Genomic DNA, 22,174 nt, shown 5'->3' on the forward strand with positions numbered 1-22,174 from the left:
CAATCACCCACCCAAGGCCAAAAACGAAGGCAAGTGAGCGAAAGAAAATAAGAGAGAAAAGAGGACAAAAGGAAAGAGCACAAACAGAAGATACACTGCTTAACTCCACAGCATCTTAGCAGTTCAATAGTCTACTCCTCGCAATTGGGGAAAAGTAATTCCAGAAGGGACCCCAAATGCGCAGGAACTGCCAGCCTGCTGAAGAATCCAGGGTGCAAAGCTGGGTGCGTTCCATTTTCAGTAAAGTGGTCATATCCTGCCTCCATTGTTTAAGAGTAGGTGCCTGCTGCTACAGCCAAAGCAACAAAAGTCTTTTTTCCTTGAAGTATTGCCTATTGAAGAAAAGAAGGGTAGCCCTTCGGTGTAGGGGATTGCAAAGAGAAAACATCAAAAAGGACTTGGGCCTCCAGTTTTACACCACACTGCCGAGGAGAGGGCCCGCAACAACAGGTCCCAAAAGTACTGCACCAGAAGGCACTGCCAGAACATGTGACCCAAAGAGGCCTTCTGACAGCAACACTTAAGACAGCTGGAGGTCTGAGCTATCCCAGCCAAGTAGACAAACAGCAAATTTATATTGCAGCTCCCAACAGGCTACATTGACCATAACCTGATGAATAGCAAGAACAAAGGTCTTAAAGGTAGCCTCTGACAAGGTAATGGAGAGATCTGACTCTGTCTCTGCACAGGTGTGATACACAAGGGTAGGAGAGGAGTCCAAAAGTGCTATATGATTGTAGCTCAGAGGAACCTTATTCTGGGTCTGCAAGGTAACTATTATTGCTTAAATTGTTTTTTTCCCTATGTTTCAGGAGCAAGATGTATTCTTGTGATTTGTATGTGAAAATTATAAATAATGAATAATAATAAAAAAAAAAGAATAGCCTTACTGCGTCAGACCAAAGGTCCATCAAGCCCAGTAGCCAGTCCTCACGGTGGCCATTCCAGGTCATCAGTACCTGGCAAAATCCCAAAGAGTAACAACATTCCATACTACCAATCCAGGGCACGCACTGGCTTCCCCATGTCTTTCTCAATAACAGACTATGGACTTTTCCTCCAGGAAATTGTCCAAACCTTTCTTAAAATCAGCAATGCTATCCGCTATTACCACAACTTCTGGCAATGCGTTCCAGAGTTTAATATTGAATATTGAAGAACTAAGGCCAGTACTGGGCAGACTTGCACGGTCTGTGTCTGTATATGGCCTTTTGGATGAGAATGCGTGTAGATGGCCTAGAGTGAGCTTTGACGGAGACTTCAGTAGTTGGAACCCAAGCATAGTACCTGGTAGAGATTTGGATTGTTGCCCACAAATAGCTAAGAAGAAGAAGAAAAAAAAAAATTAAAATTGAATCAGGTTGGGCAGGCTGGATGGATCTTTTGGGTCTTTATCTGCTGCCATCTACAATGTTACTATGTTAACTATTCTCTGAGTGAAAAACAATTTCCTCCTATTGGTTTTAAAAGTATTTCCCTGTAACTTCATCGAGTGTCCCCTAGTCTTTGTAATTTTTGACAAAGTGAAAAATCAATCCACTTGTACCCGTTCTACTCCACTTAGGATTTTGCAGACTTCAATCATATCTCCTCTCAGCTGTCTCTTTTCCAAGCTGAAAAACATAAGAATTGCCGCTGCTGGGTCAGACCAGTGGTCCATCGTGCCCAGCAGCCCACTCCCGCGTACGTGTACGTTCTAGTTTTTCCTTATACGTGAGGAGTTCCATTCCCTTTATCATCTTGGTACTAGATCCTCAGTATGTGTCACATAGTATAAAAACTTATATTGATAAATCTTGCACTGTAACTGTCAAATTTACCCTGTATATTAGTTTTAGATTGTTTATTGTAAGCTTCTATACCGTTACTAATGACTGGGGAGTCAAATCAGAGCAGTTTGCATGAGCTTCTGTAAAAAGGTGTTACAAAACATGAGCTTTTGTAAAGGTGTTACAATACAAAGTTACAAAGAGCTTCTGCAAGGTGTTACAATACATGGTCTCTATACAAAGTTACAGGGGCTTCTATAGCGGTGTTACAATACAGTTATTAATACTGGCATAATTATGGCATAATCAATAATCCTACTTATGTCACCGGCACATCGATCATCCTACTTATATGTATTTGTTAATACGAAATTAATCATCCTCCCTTTATTCACATCTAATATTAGGTTTACTATAGCAGCTAAATACACAATATTTACAAACCTTCTAAGGAGTTTGGCCTATTCAACTAAATATAGTCTATATACATGTATCTGTATCATGTTTTATATTTATCTTTGAAGAGTCTAGGATATTTATCTTTCTTCCGTCTAGTCTTCTGCAGAGTCTAGTTTTCTGGGCTTCAGCTCTTGGTTATTTATATCCTATTGTGTCATGTATCTGTATCGTGTTTTATATTTATCTTTGAAGGAGTCTAGTATATTTATCTTTGAAGGAGTCTTTTTCTTTTTTTAGAATTGCTGCTGGTGGGTCAGACCAGTGGTCCATCGTGCCCAGCAGTCTGCTCACGCAGCGGCTCCCAGGTCACAGACCAGTGCTCTAAATGAGTCCGGCCTCACCTGCATACGTTCCAGTTTAGCAGGAACTTGTCCAACTTTGTCTTGAATCCCAATCCCTGGAGGGTGTTTTCTCCTATAACAGACTCCGGAAGAGCGATCCAGTTTTCTACCACTCTCTTGAGCGAAGAACTTCCTTACGTTTGTACAGAATCTATCCCCTTTCAATTTTAGAGAGTGCCCTCTCGTTCTCCCTACCTTGCAGAGGGTGAACAATCTGCTTTTATCTGCTAAGTCTATTCACTTCAGTATTTTGAATGTTTCGATCATGTCCCCTCTCAGTCTCCTCTTTTCAAGGGAGAAGAGACCCACTTTCTCCAATATCTCACTGTACGGCAACTCCTCCAACCACTTAACCATTTTAGTTGCTCTTCTCGGGACCCTTTCGAGTAGTACTGTGTCCTTCTTCATGTATGGTGACCAGTGCTGGACACAGTACTCCAGGTGAGGGCGCACCATGGCCCGGTACAGCGGCATAATAACCTTCTCCGATTGTTTGTGATCCCCTTCTTTATCATTCCTAGCATTCTGTTTGCTCTTTTCGCCGCGGCAGCACATTGCGTGGACGGCTTCATCGACTTGTCGATCAGAACTCCTAAGTCTCTTTCCTGGGAGGTCTCTCCAAGTACTGCCCCAGACATCCTGTATTCACGCATGAGATTTTTATTACCGACATGCATTACTTTACACTTATCCACGTTGAACCACATTTGCCATGTCGATGCCAATTTCTCGAGCTTGATTATGTTACGTTGCAGATCTTCACAATCCCCCTGTATCTTCACTACTCTGAATAACTTCGTATCGTCCGCAAATTTAATCATCTCACTCGTACCTATGTCCAGATGGTTTATAAAGATGTTGAAGAGCATGGGTCCAAGCACCGAGCCCTTCGGCACCCCACTGATGACGTTCTTCCAGTCCAAGTATTGTCCATTTACCCCCACTCTGTTTCCTATGCTCCAGCCAATTTTTAATCCATGTGAGTATTTCACCCTCAATTCCTTGACTCGCAATTTTCCGAAGTAGTTGTTCATGTGCAACCTTGTTGAACACCTTCTGAAAATCCAGATATCATCTACACCCCTCCCCCATTCCAGCAGGGGAGAGAACTACAGGAGGAGCAGTGCTGATGGTGCTCGGCACCAACTGCCAGTTTCACTAATGGCCAGATCGGGAGCCCTTTCCAGCAGGGCACCTAGCATCATCTACACCCCTCCCCCGTTCCAGCAGGGGAGAGAACTACAGGAGGAGCAGCGCTGATGGTGCTCGGCACCAACTGCCAGTTTCACTAGTGCCAGATCGGGAGCCCATTCCAACAGGGCACCCAACACCATCTTCACTCCTCCCCCATTCTAGCAGGGGAGAGCCGACAGAGGAGAGCTGTAGTCCGACGCTCAGACCAACGGTTGGTTCGGGAGCCCATTCCAGCAGGGTACCCGACACCATCTTCACTCCTTCCCCATTCCGAAGGGTCTACTCTGAGGATCTCGCATCATGTGCAGCAGCGGTGGAGATTACCTTGCCAGAGATGTCACCTGTTCTTGGAGGAAACACGGAACCCAGATAATAGCCATCAGAACTGGGGTTGACGGCAGTTAAAGAATAGAATGGGAATGGTGGTTGAAGTGAATTGGGGTGGAGATGGAGGTGGGTATGGAGAGGGATAGGGATATGATGTATTCCGGAAAGGCATGTAAGATCTGTAATAATTACAAGTCAAAGATCTTGATGCTTTTTTGGAGTGTGTTTCTGTTTCTCTCTATGCTTATTTTTATCTCTATTTTGTTTACTTTAATTATTATTTTAATTCTATCTTTAAATTATTTATTCATTACTTATTTTTCATTTCTATCTCTATCTCTACCTCTGTCTTTTTATTTTTATTTTTCATACTGTTTCTTCAGATACTTTAGTTAGATTGTGAGCCTTGGGACAGTTAGGGAATTTCCAAGTACCTATCTTATTTATTTAGTTTTTATTTATTGTATCTTTTATGCATCATTTTTGTAAACCGCTTAGAAACCTCACGGTTATTAGCGGTATATATGAATTAAATTAAATTAAATATACAATGTCGACCAGGTCGCCCTTGTCTATCTTCCTGTTTACTCCCTCGAAGAAGTGCAGCAAGTTTGTCAAACAAGATCTGCCTTTGCTGAAACCATGCTGACTGGTCCTTATCAGACCGTGTCTGTCAAGGTGATCAATGACGCGGTCCTTTATCAGCGCCTCTACCATCTTTCCTGGTACCGAGGTCAGACTCACCTGTCTGTAGTTTCCCAGATCTAATCTAATACTTAGTTTTGTATACCGAGACTTCAGTCTAGGAAAGCACGACTCAGTTTACAACGATTAAGTTAGGCCAGTAAAGGCATATAGAGAGTTATCAGAAAGATTAGTTTCCAAAATGTTCAGTTAACAGAATGGTTTTCAAAGACTTACGAAAAAAAGGAAGGGAACCGGAACTTCTTAAACGAAGTGGAAGGTCATTCCAGAGTTGGGTAAGCTTAAAAGATAGAGATTGACTAAGAGTTTTGATTATTTTAATACCTTTACTAGATGGACAGACAGCTTGAATTGTTAGTCACCCCTTGCAAAAGAGAATCTATAAGAGTTCCAAGATAAAGGGACTAGGGAAGTAAAAATACCACAGAGGATTTTAAGAGTGACACAAGCACATTTGAACTGGACTCTAAAATATACAGGGAGCAATGAAGATTATAGAGCAGTGGGTTATATGATCAAACTTGCACTTCCCAAAAATCATTCTAGCAGCTGTGTTCTGGACTAATTGTAGTCTAGTAAGACAGGTTTTAGTAATAGTAAGGTAAAGAGCATTACAATAGTCAAGGTGAGAAAGAATAATAGACTGAACCAAAATAGAGAAATGGTGTTGATGAAAAAAGTGTCTGACCTTTCTCAGCATACGTAAGTTGAAAAATACATTTCTTAATCACAGAGTTGATTTGATCCTTAAAAGAAAGAACTAGGGAGACAACAGTTTCATCTTATGCCATCCAGTCCCAGGGATTTATCGCTCTTAAGCCTATCAATCTGCCTGCATGCCTCTTCTAGACCGACCATCAACCTGCCAGTTTCCTGTCTTCATTTCCAGCATATAGCCTGATGGGTATGCTGTGTATATCCTCTTCGGTAAATACAGGCGTAAAAAATGTGTTCAGTTTGTCGGCGATTGCTTTATCCTCCTTTAGCATTCCCTTTATTCCATGGTCATCCAATGGTCCCACCGCTTCCTTCGTGGGTCGTTTCCCCGAAAGAACTGCTTGACGTTTTTCGTCTTCTTGGCTATTTTTTCCTCATAGTCTCTTTTGGCCCCTTTTACCGCCTTATGACACCTGCGTTGATGTCGTTTGTGCTTATTCCAGTTTTCGTCTGTTCTTGACCTTTTCCATTCCTTAAACAAAGTTTTCTTGTCTCCGATTGCTTCCTTTACCTCTACAGTGAGCCACACCGGTTCCTTCTTCTTTTTCCTCTTGGATCCTTTGTTGATATGTAGTATACACAGATTTTGTGCCTCGGTGACTGTGTCCTTAAAAAGGGACCAAGCTTGCTCTAGCTTTTTTAGTGTTTATCTTCTTCTTAATCTTCTTCCCCACCATGAGTCTCAACTCTTCGTAATTCCCTTTTCGGAGGTTCAGTGCCGTGGCCATCGTTCTGGACCGATGTTTCCCCCCTACGTCCAGGTCGAAGCGGATCATGTTGTGATCGCCTTTTCCCAGCATCCCTTTTATTTCTACACCTTGTGCTGGTCCTCGCAGTCCATTTAGAATTAAGTCCAGAATTTTTAGAGTCTAGTTTTCTTGGCTTCAGCCCTTGGTTTATTTATATTCTATTGTGTTCTACCTATCGAATTCTAGATTTTATTTGGGGGGGGAAGGGGGACTCACGTTTCCATTGGTGACCCCGACGTGATCCGAACACCTCCAGATATTCCTGCAGTTCTTACTTTGTCCTTTATTGGGATCATATAGTTTTTGTAAGCCGACTCTTGATTTTTATTAAACTTACCTATATTTTACAGCAGTCGAGCCTAAAGTAGTCTATGAAGAGAATGTTTTTTATCCCTTCTTGAACTTTCCGGTATCTTTTTCTAGTTTTAGTTCTTAGTATGTGTCAAATTAGGATAAAACTTGTATCATAAGAACTTGTAACCTGTAAACTCTATAGTATGTATATTGGTAAAAGATCCCTAGTATGTGTCAAATTAGGATAAAACTCATATCAAAAAAGCTTGTACTGTAGCTATGGCAAATTGTAACCTGTTAACTGTATATTATTATATGTTAACTTGTATCTCGTTGAGCTCTTTAAGGAGAATGGGATAGAAAATGTATTAAATAAATAATATTTCAGTTTCGCCCTTGTATATGCACAAAATTTAATCTGGGAAAGGTATTTAGAGGTCCTTTTACTAAGCTGCAGTAAGCACTAGCATTAACTTACCACAGCTTAAAAGGGCCTACCTGCGCTAAAAATATTTTCAATTTCATGAGAGGGAGCCATGTTAAGGGGAGGGTGCAGAGTGGACATGCCAGTACTCATCAGTTAGCATGGGAGCTCTTACAACTTACAAAATAGGTATGGGTAAATGTTCACATGCTAATGGCAGCATTAGTACATAATCAATATTTCTTTTTTTTAAAGGCAAATCAGCCCTTTTACTGCTATGGTAAAAAGTGACTTTTTAGCATGCCTTTGTCTTGAGCACCAAGGCTATTTTTTCCCACACCTTTGTAAAAAAAAAAACCCTTAGAGAGCAACTAAAATGTAATTTACATTGAAACTAAGTCAAAATATGTATTTCTACCCCCAGCAGAGAATAGGACCTACCAGGCTAGGCTCCCACCCCTCCCCCCACCAACCAAAGGCCCTTCCCAAACCTACCATTAAATGCCCTACTTGTCTAGTGGCCTTTTGTAGGCATGAACAATCCTCAGCTGCTCCTGCCTCCAAGAACAGGAAATCCTGGCAGCCATTTTGAAATTGACACTGGCATGGGCACTGGCATCCCCTAAATTGTAACTTCCTGGAAATGTCCATCTATCTTATACTGTAATCCGCTTAGAACTGCAAGGCGGAATAGAAGTCACTAATGTAATGTAATGTAATGAATGAGGATTGCTCCTGCCTGGAAAAGGCCACTAGATGATCAGGACATCTAATGGTAGGCTTGGGAAGGGCCTTCAGTTGGTAGGAGGGGTGGGGGGCAGGTGCCCTGTGCCTGGCCTGGTGGGTCCCATATTCTGCTAAGGGTAGAGGCGCCAGCTTTGACTTTGATTTATCACTGTGAGAACAAATTAGTAACCAATCTACTTTTCTGATATTGCCTCCATTCCAAAACTGCTTTAAAATTGCATTACTTTATAAAGGCGTTTGGTTCTGTTGTAAGAATTTGTGGTTCTGGTTGGTAATTCAATTCTGTGTGTGTGCTTCTTTACAGAAAACTCCTCCCTTCTTTATGTAGGATTTATGTAGGCCAGTTACTGGGCAGACTTGTACGGTCTGTGTCTGTGCATGGCCGTTTGGAGGAGGATGGGCAGGGGAGGACTTCAATGGCTGGGAGGGTGTAGATGGGCTGGAGTAAGTCTTAACAGAGATTTCGGCAGTTGGAACCCAAGCACAGTACCGGGTAAAGCTTTGGATTCTTGCCCAGAAATAGCTAAGAAGAAAAAAATAAAATAAAATAATAATTTAAATTGAATCAGGTTGGGCAGACTGGATGGACCATTCGGGTCTTTATCTGCCGTCATCTACTATGTTACTATGTTAAATGCTCCCCTCTTTCCCTTTCTTTATATTATGAACATATGTAACCAAGTTTCCCTATTCTGTTATTGTCCTTTAAGTTGTTTTCTGCTACTTTCCTTATTTGATATATGTAAACTGCTTAGATATGCTTTGACTTTGCAGTATACTAAACAAATTGAAGAGTAAACTGGATCAAAGGTAAGGTTACGGTAGTTTTATTTAATAAAGATGGCATCCACTCAACTATTAAGCATATAAAGTTGTTGTCAATGTTGTAGTAGCTGGGGCTGCAAATTGTTTTTCTGCAAGAAACACACCTGATGTATGCTGCAACTGCGTATGTCATCTTGGGTTGGCTATATGACTTTCCTCTTACTCAAACAGGCAGGGGGGGAGTGATCATTTTAATCCATTAAAATGCATCATCTGTTGTAGATAAATTAGTGAAAGTCCTGGTGGGCTGGTACATAATAGTGATGGAGGTCCTTTTAAGTATAGAATTCTCCTATGCAAGATTTTTTCCAATTTTGAAGCCTTTGCAGGGTTGAAAATCAGCTTTACTAAATCTTTTTGATGAGCAGAGCATGAAGGATTAGCAGGGTCCACTTTACTTTAAGTAGGATCTAAGGAAAATTAAGTTTTTAGGGGTCTGGGTAAGGAGGCAGCTGGACTAATTGTACAACACAAAAATATCCAGGACTGTGTGCTCCAAAAGATGCTGTGTTGGTTAAGTCAAATGGAACTGAACATATTGAAGACACCTACTTTCAATCTGGAGAGCCATTCCACCACTCATACCTTCTCTCTCATGTTTCTGGCCTATATCCCATCTCTCTCAACTCTATGCTCCCCACTGGCATGAATATCATCTCTTTCCCTTTTCAACATCCTTTACCATATCAGTCTCCCTTTTTTAAATTCACCTTTGCCAACCAATGACTGCCATTGGTTGGCAAAGGTGAATTTAAGAAGAGTGTGTGCCAGGGGGTTTTCTCAGGCTATCTTTTCTTTCTCTGCAGACAGAAATGGCAGTAATTAAAGCCACAGAAGAGAGGGCAGGATGCAGTATTTCCATTCTGGACTAGTGGCAACAGTGATTGCAGTGGAAGCATAGGTAGGTAGGTTTTGGATGCAACAGTAATGCTAATTGCCAGTAGGAGGTGAGGGAAACAGATCTGCACATTTCCAATTTGGGCTGGTGGCAACAGTCATCACTGGGGGCATAGAGAAGCAGAATTAGGAAGCAGTTATGTTGATTTCAAGTATTTGGCTCTCTGCTTTATGCTCTCCTTAACCTACAGGCCCATGCTTTCCTTGTATCAAAGTTCTAATGACACCCTAGTTGAGAACTACTGCTCTAGATGATCACATAAAAAGCATTTTGGCAAACAGGTGATTGAACCTGATGGAACTTTTGTTTCTCTTCAACCTTACCAATTATAGAATTTTAAACACAGAAAAAAAAACAAAAATGCAAAAAGACAGTACTGTATATAAAAATCCAGCTCAGCAAGAAAATCTAGAATGTTAACATACCACTAAGTCTTCTAGGGAGGAACTGTCTGTAAGAGCGAGGTCATTAAGCTGATCTTGGATTTGATCCATGGTTTGAGGGAGATCCCGTGCTGGAATGAACCACTCATGTTCCTCCTCTTCTTCTAGCATCTCCTGGAAGCAACGCTCAATAAATTCTTCTTCCCATAGTTCCTCTTCTATCTGTAATATTGAGGAAAGCAGAACAGGCTTTTAACTAGCACATTCCTGAACGATCAGGAGGCAAAGCTTGTCAAATCTCAGATGACAGATTTCATTATTTATATGCTATTCTCCCAGCAAAAAGGCTGCTCAGGGCTTCTATTAAATGTATTGCAATAGCTTAAAACAAAATCCCTTAAAGATCCGAGCTACCCCTATTTCCCACAAATTAAAAAAAACAACAGCAGCAAAAGAGCCCAGCTAAAAAATAAGCACACCCTTGTAACACAAACCCATCCTAATAAAGCTTTTTAATACCACCCTTCCTTGCCCAGAGAGAAAGAGCAGGGTCTTCTTGGTTGAAGAAGCACTAAAGAACATGATGAGATCACAGTGAGACCAGCATCTGTAAAAATCAACATCGGGTTTTGTGAAGCAGCTTGCTGCGAAACGCGTCAAAACCTGCACAAGTGTTGCTCAGCTCCCGCAAAGATAAGTTCTTTTCAATCTTTGATAAGCATTTTTTTTAATAGTTGAAGTTTTGCTATGATAAAAGTCATTCAAACAGTGGTGTGACTTACTTCGGGTCGCCTAGGACAGCGAATCACCAAACTACTGTTTAATCCACAGCATGTGGTGTGCAGAGACAAAGTAAGCCGACAGCTTGCTCGCCACTCAAAACAGGTCATACAGGGCATCAGCCATGTAGTCCACTCTAGTGATAAAAAATGGAAGGTCCCTATCCTGAATAGTGTCAGGATCGTGACAAGCTCTGGCAACAAAAGATGCCGCCGCAGTCGCTTTCAACTCAGAGGCGCGGAGTCAAACAGCCTTTGAGTACAAAATCTATTTGTTTTCTTGTTTAGCCGGTCCTTCCAAAAGAGCCCAGAATGTGTGTGTACAGGAGTACACACACAGCAAAATCAGAACAAATATGGACAAGATGTATTTGGGAAGTGAGTGGTACAAAGACTGAATTATGCGGTTTTGGGCATTAACACCACACCGCCTTCACTGGGAAAAGAAATGTGATTAGTAACATGTGCCACCAGAGAGTCCACCTTTGGGGAATAAAAAGCTGATTAAATGTATCTGCCATCGGATAGAGCTTAGACACAGCCTTTGCCATTCACAAAGGTCTTTCCAGTACCTCTCAGTGATCTTTGAGCATCTTTGTGATGGTCTGGAAAACAGGAAGACTGAGGTTTAGCTCTACTCATAAGGGAGCATTGCCCTGTCAAGGCCTGAGGAGTCTCTAGCTGTAACTCCTGAAGAGATTCCAAAATCATCCCCATCAGCATTGATGGTTTGAACAGTCTGCACACAGAAGTGTCCTCCCTATATCTGGAGCATCCCCAGATATGGGTCCTGCAGGTCTGTGACCGCAGAATCGTCAATTACAATGGAAGTACCTGCCAGAAAATGTAAGGTATAAAAACAGCATCCAGATCATCAGAATTGTCCGCAGGCAGACTGTTCCCTGACTACGCATGGCTCTTCTCTTGGGTACCTGCACTCTTGGTAGAAGAGACCCCTGGCACTAACAGGGTTGCTAAGTTAACTGGATTCATAGAACCCTTGTTAACCAAGTACACTTGAAACATCATATTAATAAAATCAGGGGGAAATTCATGCCCCAGGAGAACAGAGGACTCCTCTGGATCCTGTTTTGAGCTTTTGTGTGATTTTGGCACCGAATCGCAGCTGTGCTTCGCTGGGGACACACTTACTCTGCTCCCATATGAACTTTTTGGATGGTCCTTGGGTAGACTGTGCACCAGAACCCTCCCAAGGGGGGGGGGGGAAGCTAAACACAATGCTACAGTCAGCCTGTTTCTCACTGCGCCATGCCGTGTGCTGGGAGCTGCAAGATGGAAACTAAAATAGCTTATAGGGAGATCCTCTGTCTCAAGAAGCCTTGACTGCTTCTCAGGCCTACCAAATGGGCCAGAGACCTCTGTGCATGCTAACGAGTGGAGGAACGCAGTCAGCCCCAATCCTGGATAACTGCCACGAAGCCACACAGTCTGCGCTTGAACCCAATAGCAGATGAACCTGGGATGAGCTATTTTCCCCAAGGGAACGGTCCCTGAGTCCCAAACTGTGAATGCAGGCTGTCCAGGTGGGTGCACTACAAAGCAGCCAACCCCCTGGAAGCAGGCTCAGCCCTTCAGCCAGAGCTGTCCCTGCAAGGAATCCTCTGCAGCACAAGAAAGAAATTGTGCTACTCACAAAGTAGCAGAAAAATAAACACAAGCAGAAAAGACTAGCTCCTACTGTCTTGCGTGTAGGAAGACAACTGGAAGTAGCTGGGCAATCTAGAGGTAAGAGAGAAGGAGCTAAATTATGCAAATGAAGCTTCCTACAAGAGATCTCGTGAGATTGAATTGACTACCCATTTGTTTAGGAATAGAGTGGGTTGTACAAGAATGAAAAATTAGGTTCTTACCTTTGGTAATCTTCTTTCTGTCTCTTATAGAATCAATACTAAAGGTGTTTCACCTCAACCCGCGAACCAGGTCTTGCAGAAATCCACACACTTTTCTCTCCACTGCTCCTCCCACTTGGCTGAGGAATACAAAACTCCATGCAGTGACGTCCAAAAACCTCCAAATATCACTGGAACAAAGCATAGAAAGAAAGGGGGCATGGGGAATCTCCCCGCAACACAACAGCATTCTGTTCTGCTCTGCAATGTAAAAGAACAATTAATAAACAGGCAACAAAAACCATAGGCAAGAACATGGTAATAACATGGAACCAACCTGCCGTATGCAACAACTACAAACTGGAACATAAGAATAGCCTTATTGGGTCAGACCAACAGCCCATTAAGCCCAGTAGCCCGTTCTCACAGTGGCCAATTCAGGTGACTAGTATCGGGCCAAAACCCAAAGAGTAGCCTGCCTTCAATAAAGATCTGGATTTGTTCATACAGAAGGATTCCCTACAGGGCATGTCTGCTGGCTGGAAGATACTGAAGCCTGAAAGGAGAAACATCCGAGACAGAAATAGGCAGGCGATACTGAAAAACACAAAGGGTGGGCCAAATGGATTTCGTAAGGGACTCACAGACCAAAAAAAAAAAAAAAAAAAAATTACCAAAGGTAAGAACCTAATATTTCATTCTGTTACATCCCTTCTGGAATCAATACTAAAGTTGAAATACCAAAGCAATGGCAAAGTCTAGGGTGGGACAGAAGAGCCTGCCCGCAACACCGAAGCCCCAAATGCAGCATCGGACCGAGCTGCCACATCTACTCTGTAAAATCTGGTAAACTTATGAATAGAAACCAAGAGGCCACTCTACAGATCTCGGCCAGATTAATCACCCATGAAGCAGCAACACCTCTAGTTGAATGAACTTTGAGAGATACCGGCAGCTGTCTACCACAGGTGATGCAAGTTGATGAAATTGCCATATGAATCCACCTGGCAATAGACAGTCATAAAGATGGAAGTCATTGGTTCTCTCCAAGTAGTGAAGCAAGATTCTCCAAAATGGGTTGGAGACTGGCTTGGAGGTAGGCTTCAGAGGGTGGTGGTGAACGGCACCCCCTCCGAAACGACGGAGGTGATCAGTGGAGTGCCGTAGGGCTCGATCTTGGGCCTGATCCTTTTTAACATCTTTATAAGGGACTTGGCTGAGGGGCTTCGAGGTAAAATAACATTATCCACCGATGACGCCAAACTATGTAATATAGTAGGCAAGAGCACGATGGACAATATGATATATGACCTACTCCTATTGGAGCGCTGGTCTAGGACCTGGCAACTGAGTTCAATGCTAAAAAATGCAAAGTCATGCACCTTGGCAGCCAAAATCCATGCAAGACTTACACCCTTAATGGCGAGATCCTAGCAAGGACTGTAGCAGAACGGGACTTAAGGATAATCATCAGTGAAGACATGAAGACTGCCAATCAAGTGGAGCAGGCTTCATCTAAGGCTAGACAGATCATAGGGTGTGTACGTAGGAGTTTCATCAGCCATAAGCCTGAAGTCATTTTGTCAATGTATAGATCCATGGTGAGACCCCCATCTGGAATACTGTGTACAATTCTGGAGGCCTCATTACCGCAAGAATGTGCTGAGACTTGAGTCAGTCCAGCGAATGGCCACCCGGATGGTCTCGGGACTCAAGGATCTCCCGTACGAGGAACGGCTGGATAGATTGCGGCTGTACTCACTTGAGGAACGCAGAGAGAGGGGAGACATGATCGAGACGTTCAAGTATCTCACGGGCCGTATCGAGGTAAAAGAAGATATCTTCCTTCTCAAAGGTCCAACGACAACAAGAGGACATCCATGAAAAATCAGGGGCAGGAAATTGCACGGTGACACCAGGAAATACTTTTTCACAGAAAGAGTGGTTGATCGCTGGAATAATCTTCTACTTCAGGTGATCGAGGCAAGCAGCGTGCCTGATTTTAAGAAGAAATGGGATTGTCACGTGGGATCTCTTCACAGAGATAAGTAGGGGAGGGTCATTGGGGTGGGCAAACTAGATGGGCCGTGGCCCTTATCTGCCGTCTATTTCTATGTTTCTATGTTTTTATCCAGTTTCTGCAAGATCTGAACTTCCTGGTTGACATGGAATTCTGAAACAACATTCGGAAGAAATGAAGTGAACAATCAATTGATAACCCACAACCTTTGGACCAGTGTCTTCAGAAGGAACTGTATGGAGGGAGACCACGGCCTCAGTGATCTGGAGAGAGAGTTTACAACTACAAATTACGCCTTGCTGAGACAATTGCCACGAGAAATACTGTTTTGATTGTAAAATCCAGTAGACACATGTTTCAGTGGTTCAAAAGTAGCTTCAGGAAGCCCTTTTAGCACCACGTTAAGGTTCCATGTTGGAAAAGGCCGACACAGGGGCGGCCACAAATAAAGCACCTTCTAAAAAATATGGTCACATCCAGATGAGCCTAAGTGAACTGGAACCACTGTGCGCTCTGAAACAGGAAAAACCTGTCATCTGTACCTTGAAGGAAGCCACCGCTAGACCTTTTTCTAGACCAGTCTGCAAGAAGGCTAAGACCACTGGAATAGAAGTACTCAACAAATCCACCTGGTCTCTGGCACACCTCTGTTGGGAAACCTTTCAGACCTTGGTGCAAGCCATCATAGTAGAAGGCTTCTTAGACTTCAGAAGAGTGGCAACTACCATGTCATAGTATCCTCGTTGAATTAAGGCCTTGCGCTCAAGAGCCATGCCATAAGACCCAAGCACTCAGGGTTCTCCATAGGTGCAGGCCCCTGACTGACAAGGTCTCGACGAAGAGGGAGCCTGAGCTTCGTGCCCCTTTGAAGACGGATTAGAACTGCATACCATGGACAACAAGGGCCATTAGAAACACCTAGACTGGATCATGTGTATGACTTGACCCTCTATGGGCCAAGGTGGAAAGATGAAAAGGAGCTCTTGAGATGGCCAGGGTTAAACCAACGTGTCCAGTTCTAAGCTTCCTGGCTCTGTTCTTCAACTGATGAAGCGCTTGACTTTGGAGCTCTTGGCTGAAGCAATCAAGTCCATCGTCTGTCTGCCCCAGCGACTCACAATGAGACAAAGCGCCCTCTCTGAGTGCGACCTTTCTCCCAGGATTTGACTAAGGAAGTCTTCTTGCACATTTTCCATGCCAGCCACGTGTGCTGCAAAAAGAGCCAGAAGATGAACTAATGCCCATCGAACAGCATCTAAGCCTCCTGACTTATGGGAACAGTTCTGATGCCTCCTTTTTGATATGCTACTGCTGTGGAATTGTCAGTAAAGACCCACACTGCCTTCCCTTCCAGGGTGTTTTGGAGAGCTCTGAGTGCAATCCGTATGGCCTGAAACTCTAGACGATTTATTGACCAGCTCTTCTGACTATAAGTCCACAAGCCTTGTATGGAATAATCCCCGCAATGAGCCTCCTGGCCCCAGAGACTGGCATCAGTCTTAAGAGCAATCCACTCTATGATCCTAATGCCCTTCTCAAGCGCAGCTCTCCGAATCCACCAGTGCAGAATACTCCACACTGGCTCTATCCAAGGAAAGGGACTCTGTAAGGACAGGAAGGACTGCTGTAGCAGTTGCATGTGTGCTTGGGTCCAAGGCACTAACTCCAGGGAGGCTGCCATGGACCACAGGACCTAAAGATACTGCCAAGTAGTGGTACTTGGGATCGCCAAAAGATCCATAATTTGTTTCTGGAGCTTCTGTTTGCATGGCTTGGGAAGAGAGGCAGCCTTGGAGCAGGTTGAATCAAACTCCTAGATAGTCCAATGGCTGAGACGGGGTTAGCTGTTTTTTTCCTGAAATTGACAACCCAGCCTAAACACTGAAGACGACACACCACAGTCTTCATCGCTTGTTCGCACTCCACTCTGGATGGTGCCTTGATCAACCAATCATCCAGATATGGGTGAACTAGGACTCCCATTCTATGGAAATACGCTGCTACACCACCATCACTTTTGGTTCGCATCGCCAACTCGAAGGGCAGGGCCATAAACTGGAAATGCTGCTGAAAATGAAATCTCAGGTACTTCCGGTGTCCCAAGAAGACAGGAATATGCAGATAAGCTTTTGTTAAATCTAGCGAAGCAAGAAATTCTCCTGGAGACACCGTAGCGATGACTGAATGCACTGTTTCCATGCAAAAGTACGGAATCTGCAGAAAAGACATTGACCGACAGAGGGATTGCGAAGATCTGCAATGTGACAATCATGCTCGAGGAATGGGCATCAAAATGGCAGATGAGGTTCAACGTGGATAAGTGTAAAGTGATGCATGTAGTAACAAAAATCTCATGCACGAATACAGGATGTCCGGGGCGGTACTTGGAGAGATCTCCCAGGAAAGAGACTTGAGAGTTATGATCGACAAGTCGATGAAGCCGTCCACGCAACGGCAGCGAAAAGAGTGAACAGAATGCTAGGAATGATAAAGAGGGGATCACAAACAGATCGGAGAAGGTTATCATGCCGCTGTACCGGGCCATGGTGCGCCCTCACCTGGAGTACTGCGTCCAGCACTGGTCGCCGTACATGAAGGGGACCAGAGAAGAGCGACTAAGATGGTTAAGGGGCTGAAGGAGTTGCCATACAGTGAAAGATTAGAGAAACTTGGCCTTTTCTCCCTCGAACAGAGGAGATTGAGATGGGACATGATCGAAAATTCAAGGTACTGAAGGGAATAGACTTAGTAGATAAGGACAGGTTGTTCACCGTCTCCAAGGGCACTCTGTAAAATTGAAAGGGGATAGATTTCGTACAAACGTAAGGAAGTTCTTCTTTACCCAGAGAGTGATAGAAAACTGGAACGCTCTTCTGGAGTCTGTCATAGGGGAAAATACCCTCCAGGTATTCAAGACAAAGTTAGACAAGTTCCTGCTGAAGCAGAACGTATGCAGGTAGGGCTAGTCTCAGTTAGGGGCTGGTCTTTGACCAGAGGGCCGCCATGTGAGCGGATTGCTGGGCATGATGGACCACTGGTCTGACCCAGCAGCGGCAATTCTTATGTTCTTATGATGACTGAATGCACTGTTTCCATGCAAAAGTACGGAATCAGCAGAAAGACATTGACGCTAACTGCATGGGTCAAGGATTGGCTAAGTGGTAGACTTCAGAGGGTGGTGGTAAACGGTACCCTCTTTAAAATGTCAGAAGTGACAAGTGGAGTACCGCAGGGCTCAGTCTTGGGCCCGCTCCTTTTCAACTTATTCACAGGGGACCTGACTCAGGGGCTTCAAGGTAAAATAACACTATTTGCCGACGACGCCAAACTATGTAACATAGTGAGCGGCTCTGATTTACACGATAATATGACGCATGACCTTTTTTTGTTGGAACGTTGGTCATCTACCTGGCAGCTGGGCTTCAACGTCAAGAAATGCAAGGTCATGCACCTCGGCAGTAAGAATTCGTGCAGAACTTACACCTTAAATGGTGAGACCTTGGTTAGGACTGTAACAGAACGAGACTTGGGAGTGATCATCAGTGCAGATATGAAAGCTGCCAATCAAGTGGAGAAGGCTTCATCTAAGGCAAGACAAATGTTAGGTTGTATCCGCAGAAGTTTTGTCAGCCGGAAGCCTGAGGTCATCATGCCATTATACAGAACCATGGTGAGACCACATCTGGAATACTGTGTGCAATTCTGGAGGCCACATTACCGTAAAGATGTGCTAAGAGCAGAGTCAGTTCAGCGGATGGCCACTAGGGTGGTCTCGGGGCTCAAGGATCTCTCATACGAAGAGAGGCTGAACAAACTGCGGCTCTACTCTCTCGAGGAACGTAGGGAGAGGGGAGATATGATTGAGACATTTAAATACATCACCGGACATATCGAGGTGGAAGAAGATATTTTCCTTCTCCAAGGACCCTCAGCCACAAGAGGGCATTCACTTAAACTCAGGGGCGGGAAATTTCATGGGGACACCAGAAAGTATTTCTTCACCGAAAGAGTGGTTGATCATTGGAACAAACTTCCAATACAGGTAAGAGGCCAACAGCATGCCAGATTTTAAAGGTAAATGGGATGCCCATGTGGGATCCTTAAGAGGGTGGCGTTAAGGATGGGTCATTAGGAGAGGGATCTCCAGGAGAGCAGACTCGGGGGGGGGGGGGGTCTGTGGAGTGGGCAGACTTGATGGGCTATGGCCCTTATCTGATGTCATTTTTCTATGTTTCTATGACTTGAGATCTAGAACGGGTATCTAGTCTTCTCAGCCTTTCTTTGGCACGATGAATCCGGAGTATCTACAGGAGCCTGATTCACTTCTGGGAACTGTTTCGACAGCCTAAATATTCAAGAGACACTGTAGAGTTGCCTCGACCCTTAGCACTTTCTCTGGTCTCCCCACAGGAGAGTCCAAAAACAAATCTGGAGGGAGGTGAAAGAAGTCTATCCTGTGTCCCTCCCGTAGGATGTCCAGAACTCATTGATCTGAGGAGATCTGTTTCCCCTCCTGGAGGAACTCCTACAACCAGCCTCCAATATAAAAAAGCGCAGTTGAGGCCCTGGTGTCATTGGAATTTCTTAGAGGTGATGCAGGTGTGAGAACCCGAAGCCTGCTGGCGTCTGGGTTTGCTATAGCGTTGTTTGCAGCTCTGGAATTATCTCTGGACAGATGAGCCTGTGGAAGTTTGGTGAAACCTGTGTGAGGGATGAAAATTGCTGTGACCTCCTCCCAGAGCACATTTGAGGCCTGTTATCCAGGAAAGACTTAGGAAGGCGGTCCACCACACTAGCCATAAGGTCATCTAACCCTTTGCCAAAAAAAAGCATTTGACCCTTAAAAGGGAGTCAAGTTGCCTTGGAGGCTGAATCATCAGCCCAGTAGCGAATCCAGTGTGTTCTGCAAGATGGTACATAATAAGCCAAAACTTTGCCTAGAATCTTTACAAGGTCAAATAAGGCATCTGCGACATAATCCACCCCCTCAAGCACCGGCTTGGGACAGGTGTCGTCCTCCGCTGAAAGATCTCAGTGTAACCTCATGTGACAAACATGCAAAGCAAAAAATAAGCTGCTGCCAGACTTTATATGCAAAGATTTATTTATTTATTTATTTAAAAAAATGTATATACCGCTTATAACTATGCAGTTTCCATATCATACATAAAATCTTGTTTCCCTGTGATTACCACATATAACATAGATATGTCTAAACAACATCATTAATTGTCCCTGTTATAAACAGGAATAGAGCACAAATTCAATCAATTTAGAAATACAATCAAACTTTAAATCATACATTGCTTTCAAAAGAGTTCTAAAAGGCAGTTATCAACTGAAATATACAAAAAGGCATTGGCAAATAATTGAGTTGTCAGCATTTTCTTAAAATTAATCCTTGCCATACAAAACTGCAGGACACCAGGCAAGGCATTCCATAGTTCTACGCCAGCCACAGATATCATTGATGCTCCGATCCTAGCATGCCACTTCAAAAAGCTTCTTCAAGACTATGTCCACCCTGTGGTCCTGACAATCTTTCAGCATTACTCCTCCTTCACTTGGAAGGGCAGTATGCTTGGTCACCGCCAAATCCACCTTTGGCTGCTCAAATAGCTGCTGAAAATCCAGCACCATAGGATAAAGCTTAGTCATGATCTTAGTCAGTCTTAAGGAACTTTCAGGTGGCTCTCACTGCTCAGTAATCTGACCCACCCCCCAAAACCCTAAATCGCCTGAAAGACCTGACCCCTATTCCCAGAAAGTGCTAAAAACCCCATTTTCAGATCCCCCCCACCCCCGATTCTCCCACAGGAAGCAATGGGGTTATATTTAGCCTCCAAAGTGCTTGTCGTCAGCTTTGACTGTGCAGCTGAAATGAAGGGAAAGGAATTTTTGCCTCAAATTTTCTTCTAACAGATTATGTAAACCGCATCAATATGGAAGGTATTGCGGTATAGAAATGTATTTTAATGTAATGTAAGTACAAGCAAATTCAAATTCATTTTTGGCCACCAGTTGGATGGACCCCAACAGACTCTGCCTCCTCAAAATTTCCTCACACGACCAGGGGTCAGGAAAACGAAGCCTGCGCCCTGATACTCCAAGGGCTCTTACTCAGGGCGCAAACAGCCTGTGCTTAAACCACTGACAGGGTCAGAAGATAAGCACACTCCAAAGGTGGAACACAGCAGGCTGGCTCCACAAGTCCACCCAAAGCTTTTCCCAGGCAGAGAATCCCTCCAAAGGGGTTTCAAGGCACTAAAACCATTGGAAAAAAAAGACAAACTTTAGTGAAAAAAAAGAAGAAAAGCAGAAAGACTGCTGCACAGTTTGCTTGCAGAAATGAAAACTGCAGGATGCTCTATATGCCTCAGCCAACTGGGAGGAGCAGTGGAGAGAAAAGTGTTTGTGGCTTGAGGTGAAACACCTTTAGTATCGATTCCGGAAAGGACCAAACAGATCTACAAGAGATCTCACAAATAGTTCAGGAACAGAATGGTGTTGTACGAGAAAAACCCTCTCTCTTAAGATTACATAAGAACATTTTAAATAACCTCACCTGCCTGTTGAACTCTTCTTCATTTTCCATCCACATATACTCAGCGAAAGGGTTGTCATCCTCATGGATATGGGCATGGCCATTAATGATCACATCATCACTCATTATACTGGGGCTGGTGCTGCTGCGGCTTGGGTCCTTCATGATGGCGCTCTGGGACACTAAACTTTCAAAGAAAAAAAAAAAGGCACCTATAAATGTTTTGCAATATTTTAGCAGTAAAAGTGGCAAGGGGACTGGAAGATAAATGTCTAAGTCTCTAAGGATCAGGAAATTTGAAAAGGGTTTTGCATTTTTCACTCTCATAGAAGATAAGGACATTAACTTCTAGATCACTTTTAATTTCATCTTAGCTTAGTACTAATGAAAAATATTACTAGCAGTAAACCATTTTGGGCTTTGCATGAAACAAGTAAATTTTTAATTCTGAAAGAACAGGTACCAGCATCACTAAAATAACAGAAGGTATTACTATACTTTTATACAAGTTCAAGCCAAGGTGCTGAAAACCTGACTGGCTAGGAGGCCCCCAGAATAGGTTTGATAATCATAGCAATACAATATATAACAAACCATATAAATAAAAAACAGTAGCTTAGATTTTAAAACTATTCTCATTCTGGGGAGTAAAGTCATAGTCAACCTACAAGCATTATCATCACATCAGACCAATGGTCATCAAGCCCAGTAGCCAGTCATCACGGTAGCCAATCCAGATCACAAGTACCTGGCAAAAACCCAAAGAGTAGCAACATTCCATGCTACCGATCCAGAGCAAGCAGTGGCGTCCCCCATATCTTTTTCAATAACAGACTATGGCCTTTTCCTCCAGTAAATTGTCCAAATCTTTCTTAAAACCAGCTATGCTATCCACTCTTACCACAACCTCTGGCAATGCGTTCCAGAGCATAACTATTCTCTTGAGAGAAAAAATATTTCCTCCCATTGGTTTTAAAAATATTCCCCTGCAACTTCATTGGAGTGTCCCCTAGTCCTTGTAATTTATGACGGAGTGAAAAATCAATCCACTTGTACACGTTCTACTCCTCTCAGGATTTTGCAGACTTCAATCATATCTCCCCCAGCCTTCTCTTTTCCAAGCTGAAGAGCCCTAACCTTTTTAGTCTT

General features: G+C 43.6%; 2 protein-coding genes across 7 annotated transcripts in view; one reads left to right on the top strand and one right to left on the bottom strand.

The window, feature by feature from the left end:
- DOCK2 (dedicator of cytokinesis 2) overlaps positions 1-22,174 on the top strand; it is a 601,528-nt gene that overhangs the window by 35,914 nt on the left and 543,440 nt on the right. The window lies entirely within an intron of this gene.
- The window catches only part of PAIP2 (poly(A) binding protein interacting protein 2), a 35,278-nt gene that overhangs the window by 8,787 nt on the left and 4,317 nt on the right, over positions 1-22,174 (bottom strand). For 4 of the 6 annotated variants that reach the window (XM_033927255.1, XM_033927253.1, XM_033927256.1 and 1 more), the window contains exons 2-3: positions 21,047-21,212; positions 9,875-10,054 (exon numbers count right to left, since the gene is read on the bottom strand). In XM_033927255.1, coding sequence (XP_033783146.1) covers positions 9,875-10,054; positions 21,047-21,190 — 324 coding nt within the window. In that variant the 5' untranslated portion in view covers positions 21,191-21,212. The remainder of the gene's footprint in view (positions 1-9,874; positions 10,055-21,046; positions 21,213-22,174) is intronic. The other 2 variants (XM_033927258.1, XM_033927257.1) reach the window with 1 other exon arrangement.

The sequence above is a fragment of the Geotrypetes seraphini genome, chromosome 18, assembly GCF_902459505.1.
Source record: "Geotrypetes seraphini chromosome 18, aGeoSer1.1, whole genome shotgun sequence".
Taxonomy (NCBI): domain Eukaryota; kingdom Metazoa; phylum Chordata; class Amphibia; order Gymnophiona; family Dermophiidae; genus Geotrypetes; species Geotrypetes seraphini.